The 19,138-nt window shown below is 48.0% G+C and overlaps 1 protein-coding gene across 1 annotated transcript in view; it reads right to left on the bottom strand.

The window, feature by feature from the left end:
* Nucleotides 1–19,138, bottom strand: part of UBR5 (ubiquitin protein ligase E3 component n-recognin 5) — a 651,214-nt gene that overhangs the window by 73,867 nt on the left and 558,209 nt on the right. The window contains 1 exon segment of the mRNA XM_030189847.1: nucleotides 11,702–11,846. Within this exon segment, the coding sequence (XP_030045707.1) occupies nucleotides 11,702–11,846 (145 nt within the window).

Genomic DNA, 19,138 nt, shown 5'->3' on the forward strand with positions numbered 1-19,138 from the left:
TTTCATGTTTTTGCTGATTTCATCTTCCCCTTGGATATACCTATCCCGTGACTCATATTTGACAAAAAATAATATTCTTCATTCTTCCCAATTGGGTTTTCAATCCTTTCAAAATACAGAGACAGTAATTTCTACCTTCTAATACATGATGTCTATAAATGGAAGGGCTTTGTTGCTTTAAGTTTCAAGTATATTCAGTAGTTTGATATACCGCCATATGGGAAGGCGTTAAGGGAGGTTTATAAAGCAACTCAAATGGGGAGAACCCAATAGACTCCTGAGGTACTTCCATGTTTGCAAACAGTAGGTCTTAGGTTACAACTATTTAGTTGTTTTTTTATTTCTTTATTTCACCTAGTACCTTGATTCATTTAATTGTGGACAAATTTAAAATAGTTTTTCTTTATATATATATTTCTAGGAATGGCTGTAATCAGTAATCTGTTTATGTTGAATTTTCTGATATTTCCATTTATATCTGTGGATGTAAAATGTAAAATTAATAAATAAAGAATTAAAAAAAAATAAAAAAGCAAACAGTAGGTAGGGAAAGTATTCTCCAAGTCATGGTCTCCTGATTCTACGAAAGTCTTTAACATATGCTTTAATGTACCATTAAATCTCTCCACCAACCCATTAGTTTCAGGGTGATATGGTGTGGTATGTACAGATTTCATTCCACAGTGTGCTCACAGATTTTGGATCACCTCAGACATAAATTGTGTCCTTTGATCTGAGAGTATTTCTCGTAGGTATCCTAATAGAGAAAATATTTGTAGCAGGGCAGTGGCAATTTTCTCCAGTTCTATGGAGGATAAGGCTACCACTTCAGGATATCTGGTAGCAAAATCCACCACAGTCAATATATACCTTTTCCCAGTTTGGCTAGGGACAGCTAGAGGCCCCAATACATAGTGAAGATACTTACCTGTAGCAAGTATTCTCCGAGGACAGCAGGCTGATTGTTCTCACATGTGGGCTGACATCCACGTCGGCCCAGGAATTGGCATTTTGCCAACAAAATAAACAAAGTTTTGCCAGTCTTCTAGTGTGCGACCCGCGCATGCGCAGACAACTTCCCGCCCATAGCGTGAACGTGCTACTTCAGTTTAATCAAAAAGCATAGAAGCAAACGAACAACAACAACAACTCCAAAGGGGAGGTGGGCGGGTTTGTGAGAACAATCAGCCTGCTGTCCTCGGAGAATACCTGCTACAGGTAAGTATCTTTGCTTTCTCCGAGGACAAGCAGGCTGCTTGTTCTCACATGCTGGGTATCCCTAGCACCCAGGCTCACTCAAAACAATGAACATTGGTCAATTGGGTCTCGCAACGGCGAGGACATAACATAGATTGACCTGAAACTATAAACAACTAACTGAGAGTGCAGTCTGGAACAGAACAAAATGGGTCTAGGGGGATGGAGTTGGATTCTAAACCCCGAACAGATTCTGCAGCACCAACTGCCCAGACAGTTGCGTCAGGTGTCCTGAAAGCAGTAGTGAGATGTCAATGTGTGGACAAATGACCACGTTGCAGCCTTGCAAATCTCTTCAATGGATGCTGACTTAAAGTGAGCCACTGATGCAGCCATGGCTCTAACATTATGAGCCGTGAATGGCCCTCTAGGGTCAGCCCTGCTTGGGCATAAATGAAGGAAATGCAATCTGCTAGCCAATTAGAGATAGTGCGTTTTCCGATGGCAACTCCCTTCCTGTTGGGATCGAAAGCAACAAACAACTGGGTGGACTGTCTAAAGGGCTTTGTCCGCGCCACGTAAAAGGCCAATGCTCTCTTGCAGTCCAAGGTATGCAAACTGCTTTCGCCAGGGCGGGTATGAGGACGGGGAAATAATGTTGGCAAGACAATTGACTGGTTCAGATGGAAATCCGACACCACCTTTGGCAGGAACTTAGGGTGCGTGCGGAGGACTACTCTGTTGTGATGAAATTTGATATAAGGTGCATGTACTACCAAGGCCTGAAGCTCACTGACCCTACGAGCTGAAGTAACAGCCACCAAGAAAATGACCTTCCAGGCCAAGTACATCAGATGGCAGGTATTCAGTGGCTCAAAAGGGGCTTTCATCAGCTGAGTGAGAACGATGTTGAGATCCTAAGACACTAGTGGTGCTTTGAGAGGGGGCTTTGACAAAAGCAAACCTCTCATAAAGCGAACTAAAGGCTGTCCAGAGACAGGCTTACCCTCTACACGGCGATAAGCACTAATCGCACTAAGGTGAACTTCTACAGAGTTGGTCTTGAGACTAGACTCTGACAAGTGTAGAAGGTATTCAAGCAGGGTCTGTGTAGGACAAGAAAGAGGATCTAGGGCCTTGCTGTCACACCAGACGGCAAACCTCCTCCTTTTAAAGAGTAACACCTCTTCGTGGAATCTTTTCTGGAAGCAAAACTCGGGAGACACCCTCTGAAAGACCCAAGGAGGCGAATTCTAAGCTCTCAACATCCAGGCCGTGAGAGCCAGAGACTGGAGGTTGGGATGTAGAAGCGACCCCTCGTTCTGGGTGATGAGGGTTGGAAAACATTCCAATCTCCACGGTTCCTCGGAGGACAACTCCAGAAGAAGAGGGAACCAAATCTGACGCGGCCAGAAGGGTGCAATCAGGATCATGGTTCCGCAGTCTTGCTTGAGTTTCAGTAAAGTCTTCCCTTCCAGAGGTATGGCAGGATACGCATATAGAAGGCCTGTCCCCCAATGTAGGAGAAAGGCATCTGACGCTAGTCTGTCATGGGCCTGAAGCCTGGAACAGAACTGAGGGACCTTGTGATTGATCTGAGTGGCAAAAAGATCCACCAAGGGGGTGCCCCACGCTTGGAAGATCTTGCGGGCAACGCCCATGTTCAGTGACCACTCGAGAGGTTGAATTATCCTGCTCAACCTGTTGGACTGTTGTTTACGCCTGCCAGATAAGTGGCTTGCAGAAACATGCCGTGACAGCGCGCCCAAAGCAACGTCTGGACGGCTTCCTGACACAGAGGGCGAGATTCGGTGCCCCCCTGCTTGTTGGTGTAATACATGGTAACCTGATTGTCTGTCTGAATCAATATAATTTGGTTGGACAGAAAATCCCTGAAAGCCTTTAGAGAGTTCCAGATCGCTCGCAATTCCAGGAGATTGATCTGAAGACCTTTTTCCTGAAAGGACCAAGCTCCTTGAGTGTGAAGCCCATCCACATGAGCTCCCCACCCTAGGAGGGATGCATCTGTCATCAGCACTTTTTGTGGCTGAAAATTTTGGAATGGACATCCCAAAGTCAAATTGGTCCGAATCGTCCTCCACAGAATTCCGAAAGTCGGTGGACAATTGGATCACATCCTCTAGCTCTCCCACAGTTTGGCACCACTGGGAGGTCAGGTTCCATTGAGCTGATCTCATGTGCAGAGGTGCCATGGGAGTTACATGAACTGTGCAGGCCATGTGCCCCAGGAGTCTCAACATCTGCCGAGCTGTGATCTGTTGAGACGCTCATACTAAGGACACTAGGGACAGGAGATTGTCCATCCTTGCCTCGGGAAGATAAGCACAAGCTGTCTTTGTGTTCAACAGAGCTCCAATGATTTCCAATTTCTGAACTGGGGTGAGATGGGACTTGGAATAATTTATCACGAACCCCAAAAGTTCTAGCACCTGAATAGTCATTCGCATGGACTGCTCAGTGCCTGCTTTCGAGGTGCTCTTCACCACCCAATCGTTGAGATAAGGGAACACATGCACTCCCAGTCTGCGTAGCGACACTGCAACTACCGCCAGGCACTTTGTGAACACCCTGGGCGCAGATGCCAAACCAAAGGGCAGTACACAATACTGAAAGTGCTGAGTTCCCAGCCAAAATCGCAGATACTTCCTGTGAGATGGAAGTATCGAGACATGTGTGTAAGCATCCTTTAAATCCAGAGAGCATAGCCAATCGTTCTCTTGAATCATGGGAAAAAGGGTGCCCAGGGAAACAATCCTGAACTTTTCTCGAACTAGAAATTTGTTCAGGCCCCTTAGGTCTAAGATGGGATGCATCCTCCCTGTTTTCTTTTGCACAAGGAAGTACCTGGAATAGAATCCCAGCCCTTCTTCCCCTGGTGCAACGGGCTCGACCGCACTGGCCTTTAGAAGGGCGGAGAGTTTCTCTGCAAGTACCTGTTTGTGCTGGGAACTGTAAGAATGTGCTCCCGGTGGGCAATTTGGAGGTTTGGATTCCAGATTGAGGGTGTATCCTAACCGGACTATTTGAAGAACCCACCGGTCGGAGGTTATGAGAGGCCACCTTTGGTGAAAAAACATCAACCCCCCTACCGGCAAGTCGTCCAGTATGGATAATTTTACTGAGGCTACGCTGCACTGGAGCCAGTCAAAAGCCCGTCCCTTGCTTTTGCTGAGGAGCAGAATGTGCCTTAGTCGCACGCTGTTGACGAGAACGAGCGTGCTACAGTTGAGCCTGTACAGACTGCCGAGAAGCAGGAGTGTACCTACGCCTAGAATAGGTATAGGGGGCACTCCTCGTCCCGCCAAAAAACCTCCTAGATGAGGAGACAGTAGCAGAAGGCGCCCGGTGGGAGAGAGAATCCATAGCATCATTATGCTTCTTGTTTTGATCAACTAGATCCTCTACTTTTATTCCAAAAAGATTGTCCATCACCTCCCCCCGCTGCTGGACAGAATGATCCAGTTCAGAGACACACAGCCATGAGAGTCTGCGCATCACTATACCTTGAGCAGCAATCCTGGATGTCACGTCAAAAGTGTCAAAAGTAAAAAGAACTGAAGTGGTGCAAAGAAAAGCTACAAGAATGGTATGGGATTTGCGTTACACAATGTATGAGGAGAGACTTGCTGACCTGAACATGTATACCCTGGAGGAAAGGAAGAACAGGGGTGATATGATACAGACGTTCAAATATTTGAAAGGTATTAATCCGCAAACTAACCTTTTCCTTAGATGGGAAGGCGGCAGAACTAGAGGACATGAAATGAGATTGAAGGGGGGCAGACTGAAAAAAAAATGTCAGGAAGTATTTTTTCACAGAGAGTGTGGTGGATACTTGGAATGCCCTCCCGCGGGAGGTGGTGGAGATGAAAACGGTAACGGAATTCAAAAATGCGTGGGATAAACATAAAGGAATCCTGTTCAGAAGGAAGGAATCCTCAGAAGCTTAGCGGAGATTGGGTGGCAGAGTCGGTGGTGGGAGGCTGGGCTAGTGCTGGGCAGACTTCTATGGTCTGTGCCCTGAAAATGACAGATACAAATCAAGGTCAGGTATACACATAAAGTAGCACATATGAGTTTATCTTGTTGGGCAGACTGGATAGACTGTGCGGGTCTTTCACTGCTGCCATCTACTATGTTCCTGGGTTACCCCTAGCCAGGAACTTGCAAAACGCCTTCTGCTGCCTGACCACCTGGTGAAAAGGTTCGACCAGCTCCGTAGGGAGTGCATCAACCAAGCTGGACAGTTGACGTATCGAGTCCCGCAAATGTACGCTCATGAAGAGCTGGTATGACTGGATCTTGGCAGCGAGCATAGCAGCCTGATACGTTTTCCTCCCAAAAAAATCAAGAGTCCTAGCTTCTCTGCCTGGGGGCGCCGAAGCATAGTCTCTAGTACTCCTGGATCTCTTGAGGGCGGAGTCCACCGCCATGGAATTGTAGGGTAACTGAGACCTCATCAACCCAGGTTCACCGTGGATCCGATACTGGGATTCAGCTTTTTTCGGGACCATGGAGTCAGACAGAGGGGATGACCAGTTTCGCATAAGGACTTCCTTCAGTACCTTATGCAGAGGAACTGTCATAGCCTCTTTAGGTGGAGAAGAATAATCCAGGACCTCGAGCATCTCAGTCCTGGGCTCATCCTCAACCTCCAAAGGGAAGGGAAAGGAAGGGAATAGCCGTAGCCATTTCCCGGACAAAAGAGGAGAAGGACAGACTCTCTGGTGGAGATAGTCTCCTTTCTAGCGGAGGGGAAAGATCAGAGGGAATCCCAAAGGACTCATCAGAAGAGAAGTATCTGGGATCCTCATCTGACTCCCACAAACGCTCCTGCTCAGTGTTGGATAAAGCCTGTGTTAAGGTGCTTCGACACTGGACCTGTCTTGACGCCGAGGAACAATGTCCTCTATGGCGATGTCGAGAGGTCGATGCCCAGTCAGACTGCAGCAAAGCTCCCTCCACCAACGTCGAAGGGGAGTCGACCTGGGTGGCAGCCGATGTCGATGCCGCAGGCAGCATCGCGGTCGGGACCTCACCACAGAAGCCGCTGCAGCAGATGGTAGAGAAGGCGCAAGCCCCCCCCCCCCCCCCAGACACTGAAGCTGACTGACGCAGCAGTCCCTCCAGAAGTTCTGGAAACAAGGCCAGTATGCATATGGAGTGCACTCTTTGAGAGCCGCCATTGGAGAAGGCTGTGGGTTCGGTGGGACAGGCGGTGTCAAAATCAGTGGGGGCTCGGAAGCAGGCACCGGGCTGCTAGGAGACTGACGCATCAGCACTTCCTGTATCAAGGGGGAGCGATTCTCTCGGCTCCGACACTTCTCGGGTGATGACTCTCTTGACGCCCCGGAGCTCCCGGTACCGTGTGTAGAAGGAGAACAATGACAGTGCTTCTTAGCCTTTGCTCGACGCCCGTCATCGAGACTCCTCGGTACCAATGAGGACATGGAATCCTCACGTCTCTTCGGGGCCGGGTCCGACAAAGGCCGGTCCCAGGGGGCCTACATAACAGGAGGCCTCGAGGCAAGGGGAGACCCACTCAATGCCTCACTGCTCCCAGCACGAGTTGGTCTCATAGCAGCCATTACCTCTCTTCCCAACGTTGATGCTCCCTTCGATGTCGACGCCACCGACCTCGGTACCGATGTCGACGTCGAAGGACCGGACTGAGCCCCAAAAAGTTTCTCTCGTTGGGCCTCTCGAGATGCTTGGGTCCGTTTCTTCATACGAAGACCCAGACTACAAGCGGCTGGGCTATGGTCAGGCACTGGATACACCAGGCGTGGTACCTGAAATTGTCCGGTTGCAGAGAGTACTTGAAGCCACTGGGTGTCTTCGATGACATGGAAGGAAAAACGGCTTCGACAAAATCAAAAGACGCGATCGTGCCTACTTAAGGAAAAAAGGGAACAAAAGGGAGCTCCCGGCCGCGTCGAGAAAACAAAGGAAACCTAAAAGAGGGCTAAACTAAGAAACTAAGAGGATTAAAAAATTTTTTTTTAATATAAAATGACGAAAACTAAACAGAAAAAAAAAAGAAAACAAGTCGTCAGACTCTTTCCTGGGCCTTACGAGCAGAGAAGAAAACCTGTTTCCTCAAACGCGGACAAGAAAAAATTGAATTAGCACGTTCACGCTACGGGTGGGAAGTTGTCTGCACACTAGAAGACTCTAACAAAACTTTGTTTATTTTGCTGGCAAAATGCAGATTCCTGGGCCGAGGTGGACGTCAACCCACCTGTGAGAACAAGCAGCCTGCTTATCCTCGAAGAACCACAGATATTCTCTCAAAGGGTTCACTGATAATGGGTACTACTACTACTACAAATCATTTCTATAGCGCTACCAGTCGTACGCAGCGCTTCACAATTTAACATGAAGAAAAGACAGTCCCTGCTCAAAAGAGCTTACAATCTAAATCAGGACAGACAGACAGGACAAATAAGGGATAAGGGTAGGATAGACAGATAGGACACATAGGGAAAGGGGATTATTGAAGAGAGGAAGACAAGATAAAGGTTACGAGCAGGTGACAAGTTAGGAGTTAAAAGCAGCATCAAACAGGTAGGCCTTTAGCCCGGATTTGAAGGTGGCCAGGGATGGAGCTTGACGTAATGGCTCAGGAAGTCTATTCTAGGCATAAGGTGCGGCAAGATAAAAGGAACGGAGTCTGGAGTTAGCGATGGAGGAGAAGGGTACAATTAGGAGAGATCTGCCTAGTGAACGGAGTTCCTGGGAAGGAGTGTAGGGAGAGATAGTGAGGGGCAGCAGAGTGAATGCACTTATAGGTTAATAAGAGGAGCTTGGACTGGTAAAGGTTTCAGGGGAGCTTGGGAGTGATCTTGGGTCTTACCCACTCTTTGACATGCAGCACAGGTTTGACAATAGTCAGCTACAGCTTGAGATACTCCTGGCCAATAGAAGTTCTGGGTCAATCAAGCGTGTGTGCATGTCACCCCCTGATGTCCTGCTACTGGAATGTCATGTGCAATCTGCAGAAGTTGCTCTCTGTATGCCCTGGGCTCTATAAGCTGCTTGCCTGCTGTTCAGGGCCTATTAAGATCAGCAGGCTCACTCTCTCTGTACAAGCCCCCTTTCCATAGGATATGATCTTTACAAGTCTGATCGGTTGCCCAGCCCTTTGCCTCATGGCTTCCAGGTCAGGGTCAGAGCGTAGTGCTTCCTGAAAGGCATGTCTCTGTCCTATATCAGTATCCATATCTGGAAGGGTCTCTGTTGGTGACTGACAAATCAGGGTCATCAGTCTGATCAATAGATGTGTCAGTTAAGTCAGGCTGTTCCATACTCGCGGCCACGGTCACCTCTGGAACTGGTGCTGCTGGAAGCACTGGAGCACCTCCTCCTGTCGCTTGGTCAGCTGGTTCCACCTGGACTGGATCAGGATCTGGAGAGGTGATCTCTGCTGCTTCTGCTTGTTGGGCCGTCTGGGCCTATGGGTCACCATAGCGGAGATGATGGCTCTGCTATCAATAGTAATGTTCATTGGACCTATGTTGGTCCCACACAACATTGGTACCAGCATGTTTTTCATTACTCCTACTTCTCTGTATCCAGGCTTGGCACCCCAATTCAGGAATACTTGGGCAATGGGTACAGTTTCTCTGGATACATTGGATAGCACTAATTCCACAGTGCGTCCTGGTAGACTACCATCTTCCAGCACTAACTCTGGTCATAACAAAGTCATGCTAGAGCAAGTCCACAAGCCCAGCTACCTGGATCTGATTCGCAGTTACTGGGGTTCTGGTAGTGTTGTGGAAACCCATCTGCTTCCTTGCTTGATGAATGGCCAATAACTTTTTGTGCTGTGGCAACTGCGTGGGTCTCCTTTGTGGTACTGGAGCCACCTACGAAAGCCACCAGCCTTGGTGCAGGAACTGGAATGCTCTTTACTGAAGGCTTGGGATTATCTAGGCACACTGATAAAGACGCTCATGCCTAAAGGCTTTAGGTTTTTGGGGAACACCGGAGGGTTTGCTTACTTTATTTTTGTCTATTAGATTGTAAGCTCTTTGAGCAGGGACTGTCTTTCTTCTGTGTTTGTACAGCGCTGCGTACGCCTTGTAGCGCTATAGAAATGCTAAATAGTAGTAGTAGTAGTAGTGGTGGTTTGTTGACAGTCTCTGAGGGTGCAGGAATATTTGGCTTAGGGCCCTGGCTGCCCTTAGATACTGGCTGCTACGGATATGGACGGCTTCTGTTTGCCATCCAGGGACGGTTAGCCATGAAGATGTCAGCCAACTCAGCCACCTTCTCTGGAGTACGGGGCTGGTAATATTGAACATGTTCCATCACCTCTGGACGACAACGCTGAAGAAACTGCTCCAGGACCATCAGGTTTTGACAGTCCTCCAGGGTTTTAACTTCAGCTCCACTGAGCCACTACTGGTGCTGGTATCTTAGATGGATCACAAACTCGCTGTGAATATCATCTGTCCCCTTTTGCAAAGTTCGGAACTTTAGTCTATAAGTCTCGGTGGTAATAGCATAATGGTTCAACAAAGCTTTGCACATCTCCTCAAACTGGGAGCAGTCTCCATGGACAGTCCTTGGAATGCCTCAAGTGCTCTACCAGTGAGCTTTCCTTCCAATAACGCACTCAGTCTTTCTGAGGCATCTCACTGAGGCGACAATTTTTTTCAAAAAAAGTTACACAGTCATCTAAGTAACCTCAAGCATCATCAAACTGCAAACAGGTTGGGCTCGATCCGAGCTGTGGACCGTGTCTCTGGCCTTGGCGCAGGAGCTCATTTCCTTTAGAGTGTACTGGTTTTGCCTCCGGTCTTAGCCAAGAAGAAAACAGAGCAGGAGCTCTTTGCTAAGGCCCTGTGATAATCTGTGAACAGCATGTTTCCTGAGCTTCTCAAGTACTTTTTAGGACGTAAACTAATGTTTAGTGTTATAATTGATCCATATTTCAGTTACCTTTATTGTTTGCTGACTGCACATTTTTTGTTCATTGTTCAATATAGGGTGTCCGGTTGGTGTCCTGGCATGTGAGGGGGACCAGTGCACTACGAATGCTGGCTCCTCCAATGACCAAAGGGCTTGCATTTGGTCATTTCTGAGATGGGCGTCCTCAGTTTCCATTATCGCCGAAAACGGGGGATGACCATCTCTAAGGTCAACCTAAATGTTGAGATTTGGGCGTCCCCGACCATATTATTGAAACGAAAGATGGACGCCCATCTTGTTTCGATAATACGGGTTTCCCCGCCCCTTCACCAGGACGTCCTGCGAGGACGTCCTCAGGAAAACTTGGGCGCCCCGTTCAATTATGCCCCTCCATGTGTTTCATGACACCCTCCCACTTGAAAATCCTGGTTCAGCAATCTTATGGAATGGTTTGATATCAGAAAAATCTCTTAAGAAGTTCAAATCCTGTCTGGGACAGACTTAAAAACTTTTATATGTTTACTTTGGAAGAAATCAATTTAAAGTCCCAAAAACTTACAGCTTCTGATCAGCGATATATAATAGTAATGCTCTGTGCTAATAAATCACTTTTGCCCTCTCTCAATTCGTGGTACAGCAGAATATATTCACATGTCAACCTAGAGTAGAGCTCAGTGGTAACTCGTTTCACATAGGAATTATATCCTATGACTTACCAACTCATCATCGGTGTTACTCAAATTTTAATTTTATTCAAATCTAACTTGTTAATAATTAATATGAATTTTCTTGTCAAACTCAAACTTTTAAAACAGTTTACTTAGCTTCACAGAGACCCAGAGAGAGAAGTGATTGATCAGCGCTGAGCATTATTATTATATACTTTGGAAGAAAGGCAGAAGAGATATGAAGGAGACATTTAAATATCTCTGTGGCATAAATACACAAAAGGCAAAGCTCTTTCAACTGAAAGGAAACTCTAGAATGAGAGGGCATAGGATAAAATGAAAAGGGGATAGACTCAGGAGTAATCTAAAGAAAATACTACTTCTTTATGGAAAGGGTGGTGGATATGAAGAACGGCCTCCCAATGGAGGTGGTGGAGAAGACGACTATCTGAATTCAAGAAAGAATGGGACAAGCATGTAGGATCTTTGAGGGATAGGAAGGGAGAGTAGATAGTATGGGTTGGTAGATTGGATGGGACACATGGTTTTTTATCTACCATCAATTTCTGTTTCTAAGCCTATTATTTTGGTCAAGGAAAGATTCTCCTTACGGCTGCCCTCTCTGTAGGCTGGAGAACCACAAAGCCTCACATCTCTTCCTGTTTTGTTTTTTTTTTTAACCTACTGTATTCTTTTGTTTAGGGATTGTAGTTCCTTTTGGTCCTATGTACCGCTTCTGCTTGTCCACCAGTCCTCAATTGGTTAGTTTCCTTTAACTGTTAACTGTAATTTACAACCGTTTTGTTATATTCCCCAAACTGTAATTTCTAACATGTAAACTGATTTTTTTTTTTTAATGATTTGTGGTATATCAAATCAAAATGCATTGGTCTTACCGGCTGCATTGCTTGCACACGAGGATACAGCCTTTCTCCAAGTGCTTGCCGATGTGCTGGCAGAGGATCAGGATCATCACTGGGATTTCCCTCCGATGCTGGTCTGAAGGGCCGTGTATCAATGGAAAGCTGTCTTCTAAAATCCCTTAAAAAATATAAAGCAGGATGATACATATAAGTGTTTTAATAACAAAAAACAAAGTCTATCACAAAGCATAGGATACATCATGGTGAAGAAGTAAGAGGAATGTGAAAGATCAGCTGGAGTCTGTAGCACTGCACTGGCAAGGTCTAATGTCCTTATCTACTATTATATGACAATGATAGGAACAGGGTTGGGAGGTTGAGGTAAGGGGGTGGAGGGGGGGGGGGGGGGGAAGACAATAAGGACAAAACAATGGGCAGAGAAAGGAAACAACACTTAGAAATACTTCAGGCCATAAGGTAAGCTGGGACAGTACCAGCAGGTTATAATTCACAAAATACTAAAAAGGTCAGTACTAGTAGTATGGCAACAGGCAAATGACAAGCTAAATAATCAAGGAAAAGCCCACCTTGCTAGCTAGATTTAGTATCTGTTTAGATTGGTAGGAAGATAAGGGGGTAAAGATTGGGATCTCTGACTCTGCCCCCTTGCAGAGCAATAGCAGAGTGAGCTGGCATCTAGCTCCCATGATCCCCTACAAAGGGGCAGGCCCACAGTCATGACATACCCTATCCCTGTCTATGCATGTTTTGTTTCATTTAAGTAGAAAGGGTCAGAACAATGCTTACAACTTACTTGTGCCCTGTTGGACTTTTCTCCATTGTTGCTCTGCCTCATGATCAGGATACCCACCTTACCCCTGCCGAACACCCTCAGAATGAGATGATGTCCCCCTACAAAGGGGCTGGCATATATCCAAAGAACATTCTGAAAGGCCCTTGGTGTACGTACTTAAGGTGGACTTTGAACACATGCCTTTCTATAGGTAGTACTAGTTTTATGACAATCAATGTCAAGTTATATATATGTGCTTTAACTGGTAACATATATTCATATTTGCTTTGGAGGTTCATTCATGTCTATGATGAACTCAATCCCTATTGTTGTGGGAAGGGGCTGCTATGGCTTCTTGAGCGCATTAGGAAGGCCTCCTCAACATCGACACCTGCAATGTGCTGTGGTTAAACATTCCATAGATTCAGTTTCTAATATGAACCTTTCTATTTTTCTAATTAACACAGATTCAGTAAAACCTAAAGTGGAGGTCAGGTGTGATTTGATTTCTGACACCCAGGCCACTATACTCTGTTAGATGAAATTTTGGCTTGCTCAGAGTGATGAGATGCTCTTGAACCAGTTATACTCACTAGGTACCCTGGTGGAACAGCAGCCCAGAATGGCTGGCTGTAGAGGGCATGTGAGAATTGTACTGAAAGCTATTTTAGATTATTCACAGGTGCAGAGTTTGTCATCTAGTAGGACTGAAATACTTATCTTTTAAATAATGGGGGGGGGGGGGGGGGATGTCTGGTTTATCACTCTCATAGGGCTTCTGGGACATATCTGTTGTTTAGTACAGTTATTTAGTGAAAAGGAAGGGTATATTTCTACACGGTGTTCAGAAAAAACTGAACTCCTTTACAGTTTCAAAGTACTTTGCAATTGTTTAAACATTTAGTATGACTTTTGAAAATACATTAGTATAATGGGTTTTTTTTCTTAGCTAATTCATAACGTGTTCAACGTGTCCTCCTTCAACCTTGACACATTCATGAAATCTTCAACACCACTGAGGTCTTGGCTCAATGAATTCTGGGGTTTCACTAATTAAGAGCTCAACTGTTTTGCAAGCTCAATGTGCTAGAGCACCATCCTGTTGAAAAAAAAAAAAAGTACTCAAATGTCTTAAATTTCAGACACAAGATTCTGTTGCAATAGGACTTTTTGGGTTACTTGAAAAAATGTTTGGAGGGGGGGGGGGGGGTTCCCTTTTTTCCCCCAGACACCATATAATTATAAAATATTGGGCAATTTTAAAGTCCATGTTGATGATATCCCATATCAACTGAAGACTTTTTAGATCAAATGACTCAAGTGGCTAACTATCCAAAGCATCGGAAGGGTAATAATTTTGACCTAGTTTTTGTACCAGAAAAATTGAGTCTAAAGATGTTCTCTTCACATGTAGTACAGAACAGTCACTTGGCAGAGACACTTCTACTGGTAGTGCTGTTTTTGTGCTTCTCTCCTTTGCCCACTTTTCTTGCATTAATCTTATCTGTGGGAACTAAAACGTCCCAGGTAATCACAACTTCATTCTCCACAATTGTGCCCTTGGCATGATCCCAGTGTTTTTCTGGCACAGCAATGTTAAAGTATTTACAAAATTTCCACTGAATAAGACAGGACAGCGGAAAATCTTTGTAGTTGGCGTGGCTAAACAAGCCAATATCCAGTTCCACCGCCAAGCTCTCTACTTACCAATGCTCTGTTGGCAAAATATTAGTAGGGCCATGGTCCCTATGGTCCATCCCATTCCTCTACCTATGACGGCATATGCCACTTTACTGTGCCTTTCTGCATTCTACTTTTCTGAAATCAGTAAGTCGCAGACGAGAGGCATGTTTCTCATTTGTACCATCTTATATTAGCCAGCTAGGCATACAAATTAACCACCTAGTTCACAAATATAAACACAGCTGATCTGTGGAGAAGGGTCTGATGCTGGGGCTGGGAGAAGGAGGCTGAGGGCTAACACATGGACTAGGGAGAGAGGAGACATGTTGGTCATGGATGGGAGGGTAGGGCAGGGGAGAGAGGAGAATCGCTGGCCATGGATGGGAGGGCAGAGGAGAGAGGAGACATGCTGGACATGGATGGGAGGGCAGGGAAGAGAGAATTGCTGGACATGGATGGGAGGGTAGGGCAGAGGAGACATGCTGGACATGGATAGGAGGGAAGAACAGGGAAGAGAGAATTGCTGGACATGGATGGGAGGGGGAGGGCAGGGGAGAGAGGAGACTCGCTGGACATGGATGGGAGGGGAGGGCAGGGGAGGGAGGAGTAACGTTGGACATGGGTGAGAAGGGAGGGAAGGGGAGAGAGGAGAATCGCCGGACATGGATGACAGGGGAGGGCAGGGGATAGAGGATGGAGACATGCTGGACATAGATGTAGGGGAGAGAAGACAGGGAGGAGATGCACATGGATGGGAGAAGAGGGCAGGGAAGAGAGGAAAATGCTGGAAATGGATGGAGAGGAGAGCAGGTGATGGAGAATTGCTGGACATGGATGGATGGAGGGGTTGGTGGGGAGAGAGGAGAAATGCTGGACTTGGATAGAAGAGAGGGGAGAGAGAATTATTGCTTCCTCCATGACCCTCCAGACCGGTCAAGACGCGTGGGTTATGTCCTCCTACCAGCAGAGGGAGACTGAGAAACACTGAGCTTTTAAATATTGTATATATAACCTGTGCAGTACATCCACTAGCCAGTATTTTTTCAGTCTCAGCAGAGGTAGAAGGACAGCCTGTGCAGTCTTCAATAGTCTGGTGAGGTAGTTTGGCTTATAGGTTAAGGGGATTTTAGTCTTCTTGCCAAATTCTTGGTTTTTGAATATACCCTGTACCTGTGTTGTCTGGAAAAAAAAAAGTGCTTCGGGGCCCTGGGTCTGGTGGGGCCCAGTTTCTCTTCCTGGGGTGTCACACCTGTTTCGGGTCCCTCCCCCTGTGCTGCTCTCTATTGAGATTTCTGGCAGCTTTGTGCCTCGGCTGCTTTTATTATATTGTAGCCTTGAGTGCCTTCCACTTCTCAGCTGCCAATTGGTGTTGATATCTCTTTAAGAGCTATCTGTGCCTTTATCTGACGAGGAACGAACAGCAGGTTCGGTTCCCGCATGTAACGAGAGAGCAGTGCGAGTGAGTTGTGTGAGAGAGCTGTGAGTGAGATTTTGGCGCCGATTCGCACAGCTCGTTGTTTTGCCTTCAGTGTTATGGCAGGCAAACTCCTCCGGTGTCGCGCGTGTTCGCGCCGAGGTGTGGAAATGCCAGGAGGACAGTGTCGTCTGTGTGGCAAGCCGAAGCAGGCTTCGTCGATGTCGGCTCCCCCTGAGTTAACCGCGGAGGGTTCCACGAATTCAGGGGTGTCTGGGGCAGCGGGAGCTCCGGCAGGGCCGGCGAGTTTAGTTTTGGCGAGAACATCCGCCATTTTGAATTCCGCGCGTCCTGCAGAGTCTGCTGGTTTTGGGCCTGCTGACCCCGTGTCGGCTCCGAAAGGTGTGCCTGAGGGTCCAGGAGGCGTTGGTTTTCCTCCAGAGTTTGTTTGGACCCTGTACCAAGCCTGGAAGTCGGGACCCCCGCATTTAGAGGAGGGGGCTAGTCCAGTACTGGCTAAGAGGCCTCGGTTTGAGTGGTCAGACGACGGGGAAGGATTCTCTCCTGTAGGGTCAGAAGGTGCTCTTAGTGAGCTAGGGGATCCTGAGGGGTTGGAAGGATCGCAGGATCCGGATTTTGTGCTTCCTGGAGAGGATCCTTCCGTAGTGAAAATTTTTCATAGGGAGGAACTTGCGGAGCTCATTGAGCAGGTCACGTCCACCCTTAAGTTTGATCAGCCAGAGGCAGTTTTGGGGGAGGCTAGACAGGTAGATCCCTTGGTTAAGGGTATTCAGCGGCAAGCAAGGTCCTTCCTCATGAACAAGGATCTCCGGGATATGGTGTTTCAAGAGTGGAATTCGCCAGACTCTCCCTGTAAAGTTTCTAAGGCGATGGCGAGACTTTATCCTCTTCCTCAGGAAGATAGAGATTACTTTAAGGCACCCACAGTAGATGCTGTGGTGACAGCAGTTACAAAAGCCACGGCCATTCCGGTAGACGGTGGGACAGCTCTTCGTGATCCCCAGGATAGGAGGCTCGAATCCTTTCTCAAGCGGAGTTTCGATTTGTCGGCCCTCGCTCTGCAGGCCTCGGTTTGTGGGAGGCTGGTTGCTCGAAATGTTAAGTAGTAGTAGTAGTAGTAGGTTGGGACCTCGGGGGTTCAGGAGTTAGCCAAGTTGGAGATGGGATCATCCTTTTTGTCTGATGCACTTTATGATTTGCTGCGTGCATCGGCCAAAAATATGGCTATGCTGGTGGGGGCCCGTAGGGCCCTTTGGTTGCGAGGTTGGGTCGCTGACGCGGCCTCTAAGGCTAAGCTGTGTTCTCTTCCCTTTAAGGGGTCCATGCTTTTGGTGAGGATTTGGATAAGTTGGTACGCGGTCTCAGCGATGCCAAGGCCCCTCGTCTTCCGGATTTTCGTCCCAAGGCGGCTACCAGGGGTAAGTCCTCCCAAGGTCGGTTTAAGGAGGCTCGACGATATAGGCCCGGGAGGACTAGTGGGTCTTATAGAGGTCGGTTCTTCCAGCGCACCCAGTCCTTTCGGGGAAATCGTCGTGGAGGGCGTGACTTTTCCGCGGGAGGACAGGTTGCGGGGCGTACTTCGCAATGAAGGTGTGTGGGCCCAGGCTCTGGTTCTGGTAGGGGCTCGGCTGAGTCTGTTTTACCAGAACTGGGCCCAAATCACTTCAGACCAGTGGGTTCTCGAGGTGGTGCGAGACGGATATGCACTAGAGTTCGACAGTTCGCCTCCCGAAAGGTTCCTGGAGTCCCCTTGTCATTCAAGGCTCAAGCGGGCAGCAGTACAGGACACGCTGGCTCGTCTAATCAGTCTGGGGGCAGTGGTACCTGTTCCCCCTGCTCAGCACCGCTCGGGCTGCTATTCGATCTATTTTGTGGTTCCAAAGAAGGAGGATGCCTTTCGGCCTATCTTAGATCTAAAGAGTCAATGCAGCTCTCAAGGTTCCCTCTTTTCACATGGAAACGTTGCGGTCGGTCATTGTCGCGGTTCAGGAAGGAGAGTTTCTTACATCATTGGATTTGATGGAAGCTTATCTGCACATTCATCAGCGATTTCTTCGCTTTGCGGTATTAGGGAAGCATTTTCAGTTTTGTGCTCTGCCTTTTGGACTAGCAACGGATCCCTGAACATTTTCCAAGGTTATGGTTGTAGTGGCGGCGGCCTTGCGGAGGCAAGGTATTCTGGTGCACCCGTACCTGGACTATTGGCTGATTCGGGCCAAGTCCCGGACGGAGAGTGAGATGGCTACTGCTCGAGTGGTAGTTTCTTCAGTCTCTGGGCTGGGTAGTGAACTTCGGCAAGAGTCATCTGGTGCCGTCGCAGTCTCTGGAGTATCTGGGGGTCCTTTTCGATACCAGGAAGGGTCAAGTGTTCTTGCCGGGTCCTTGGATTCGCAAGTTGCAGGGTCAGATTTGTCGGTTTATGGCGGAATCGGCACCGACGGCCCGGGAATATCTGCAAGTCCTGGGGTTGATGGCGGCCACCATAGAGGTAGTTCCGTGGGCCCGGGCGCACATGCAGTAGTTGCAGTCAGCTCTTCTCAGTCGTTGGTCACCTCTGTCTCAGGAGTTGGACATTCGCCTTCAGCTGTCAGTAATCCCGCGCCTCAGTCTCCGGTGGTGGCTGGACTCATGCAATCTGGAAAAGGGAATGCCGTTGGAGGCCCCGCAGTGGGTGGTCCTCGTCACGGACGCCAGTCTCCAGGGCTGGGGAGCTCATTGTCTCGGGCAGGTAGCTCAAGGTCGCTGGTCTCGGATAGAAGCTCAGTGGTCCATCAATCGTTTGGAAACTCGGGCCATTCGGTTCGCGCTTCAGGCCTTTCAGAGTCTTCTGGTTCGAAAAGCAGTCAGGGTTTTCTGCGACAACGCCACTGCCGTGGCTTATGTCAACCGTCAAGGGGGCACAAAGAGTCAGGCGGTCGTGGAGGAGGCGGCGCTGTTGTGCCAATGGGCGGAGATTCATCTTCTAGCGCTTTCCACGGCACATGTGGCCGGAGTAGACAACGTGGATGCAGATTACCTGAGCAGGCATACTCTAGACCCCAGAGAGTGGTTTCTACATCGGTCGGTGTTCCATCGCATTGTGTCGGTCTGGGGGCTTCCCGTGGTGGACCTGATGGCAACGGCCCGCAATGCTCAGGTTCAGAAGCTTTTCAGTCGACGGAGGGCTCCTCGAGTGGAAGGGATCGACGCTCTTCTGGTGCCCTGGCCTCAGGGGTTGCTGTATGTTTTTCCTCCATGGCTGTTAGTCGGTCGCGTAGTTCAGCGCATTGCTCGGCACCCGGACGGGTGATTTTGATAGCCCCGAATTGGCCGCGTTGGCTGTGGTATGGGGATCTGGTACAGCTGGCAGTATCGGACCCTCTTCCGTTGTCAGATTCAGTGGTGTTGTGTCAGGGACCGATAAATTATGCCAGATCCGGATCGGCTCTTGCTTACAGCCTGGCTCTTGAGAGGCACATGTTAAGGAAGAAAGGTTTTTCGTCCAGAGTCATCGCCACGATGTTGAGATCGCGTAGGCAATCCACTTTGTTGGCGTACGTCCGGGTCTGGAGAGTCTTTG

This window comes from Microcaecilia unicolor, chromosome 1, assembly GCF_901765095.1.
Source record: "Microcaecilia unicolor chromosome 1, aMicUni1.1, whole genome shotgun sequence".
NCBI classification, from domain to species: Eukaryota; Metazoa; Chordata; class Amphibia; order Gymnophiona; family Siphonopidae; genus Microcaecilia; species Microcaecilia unicolor.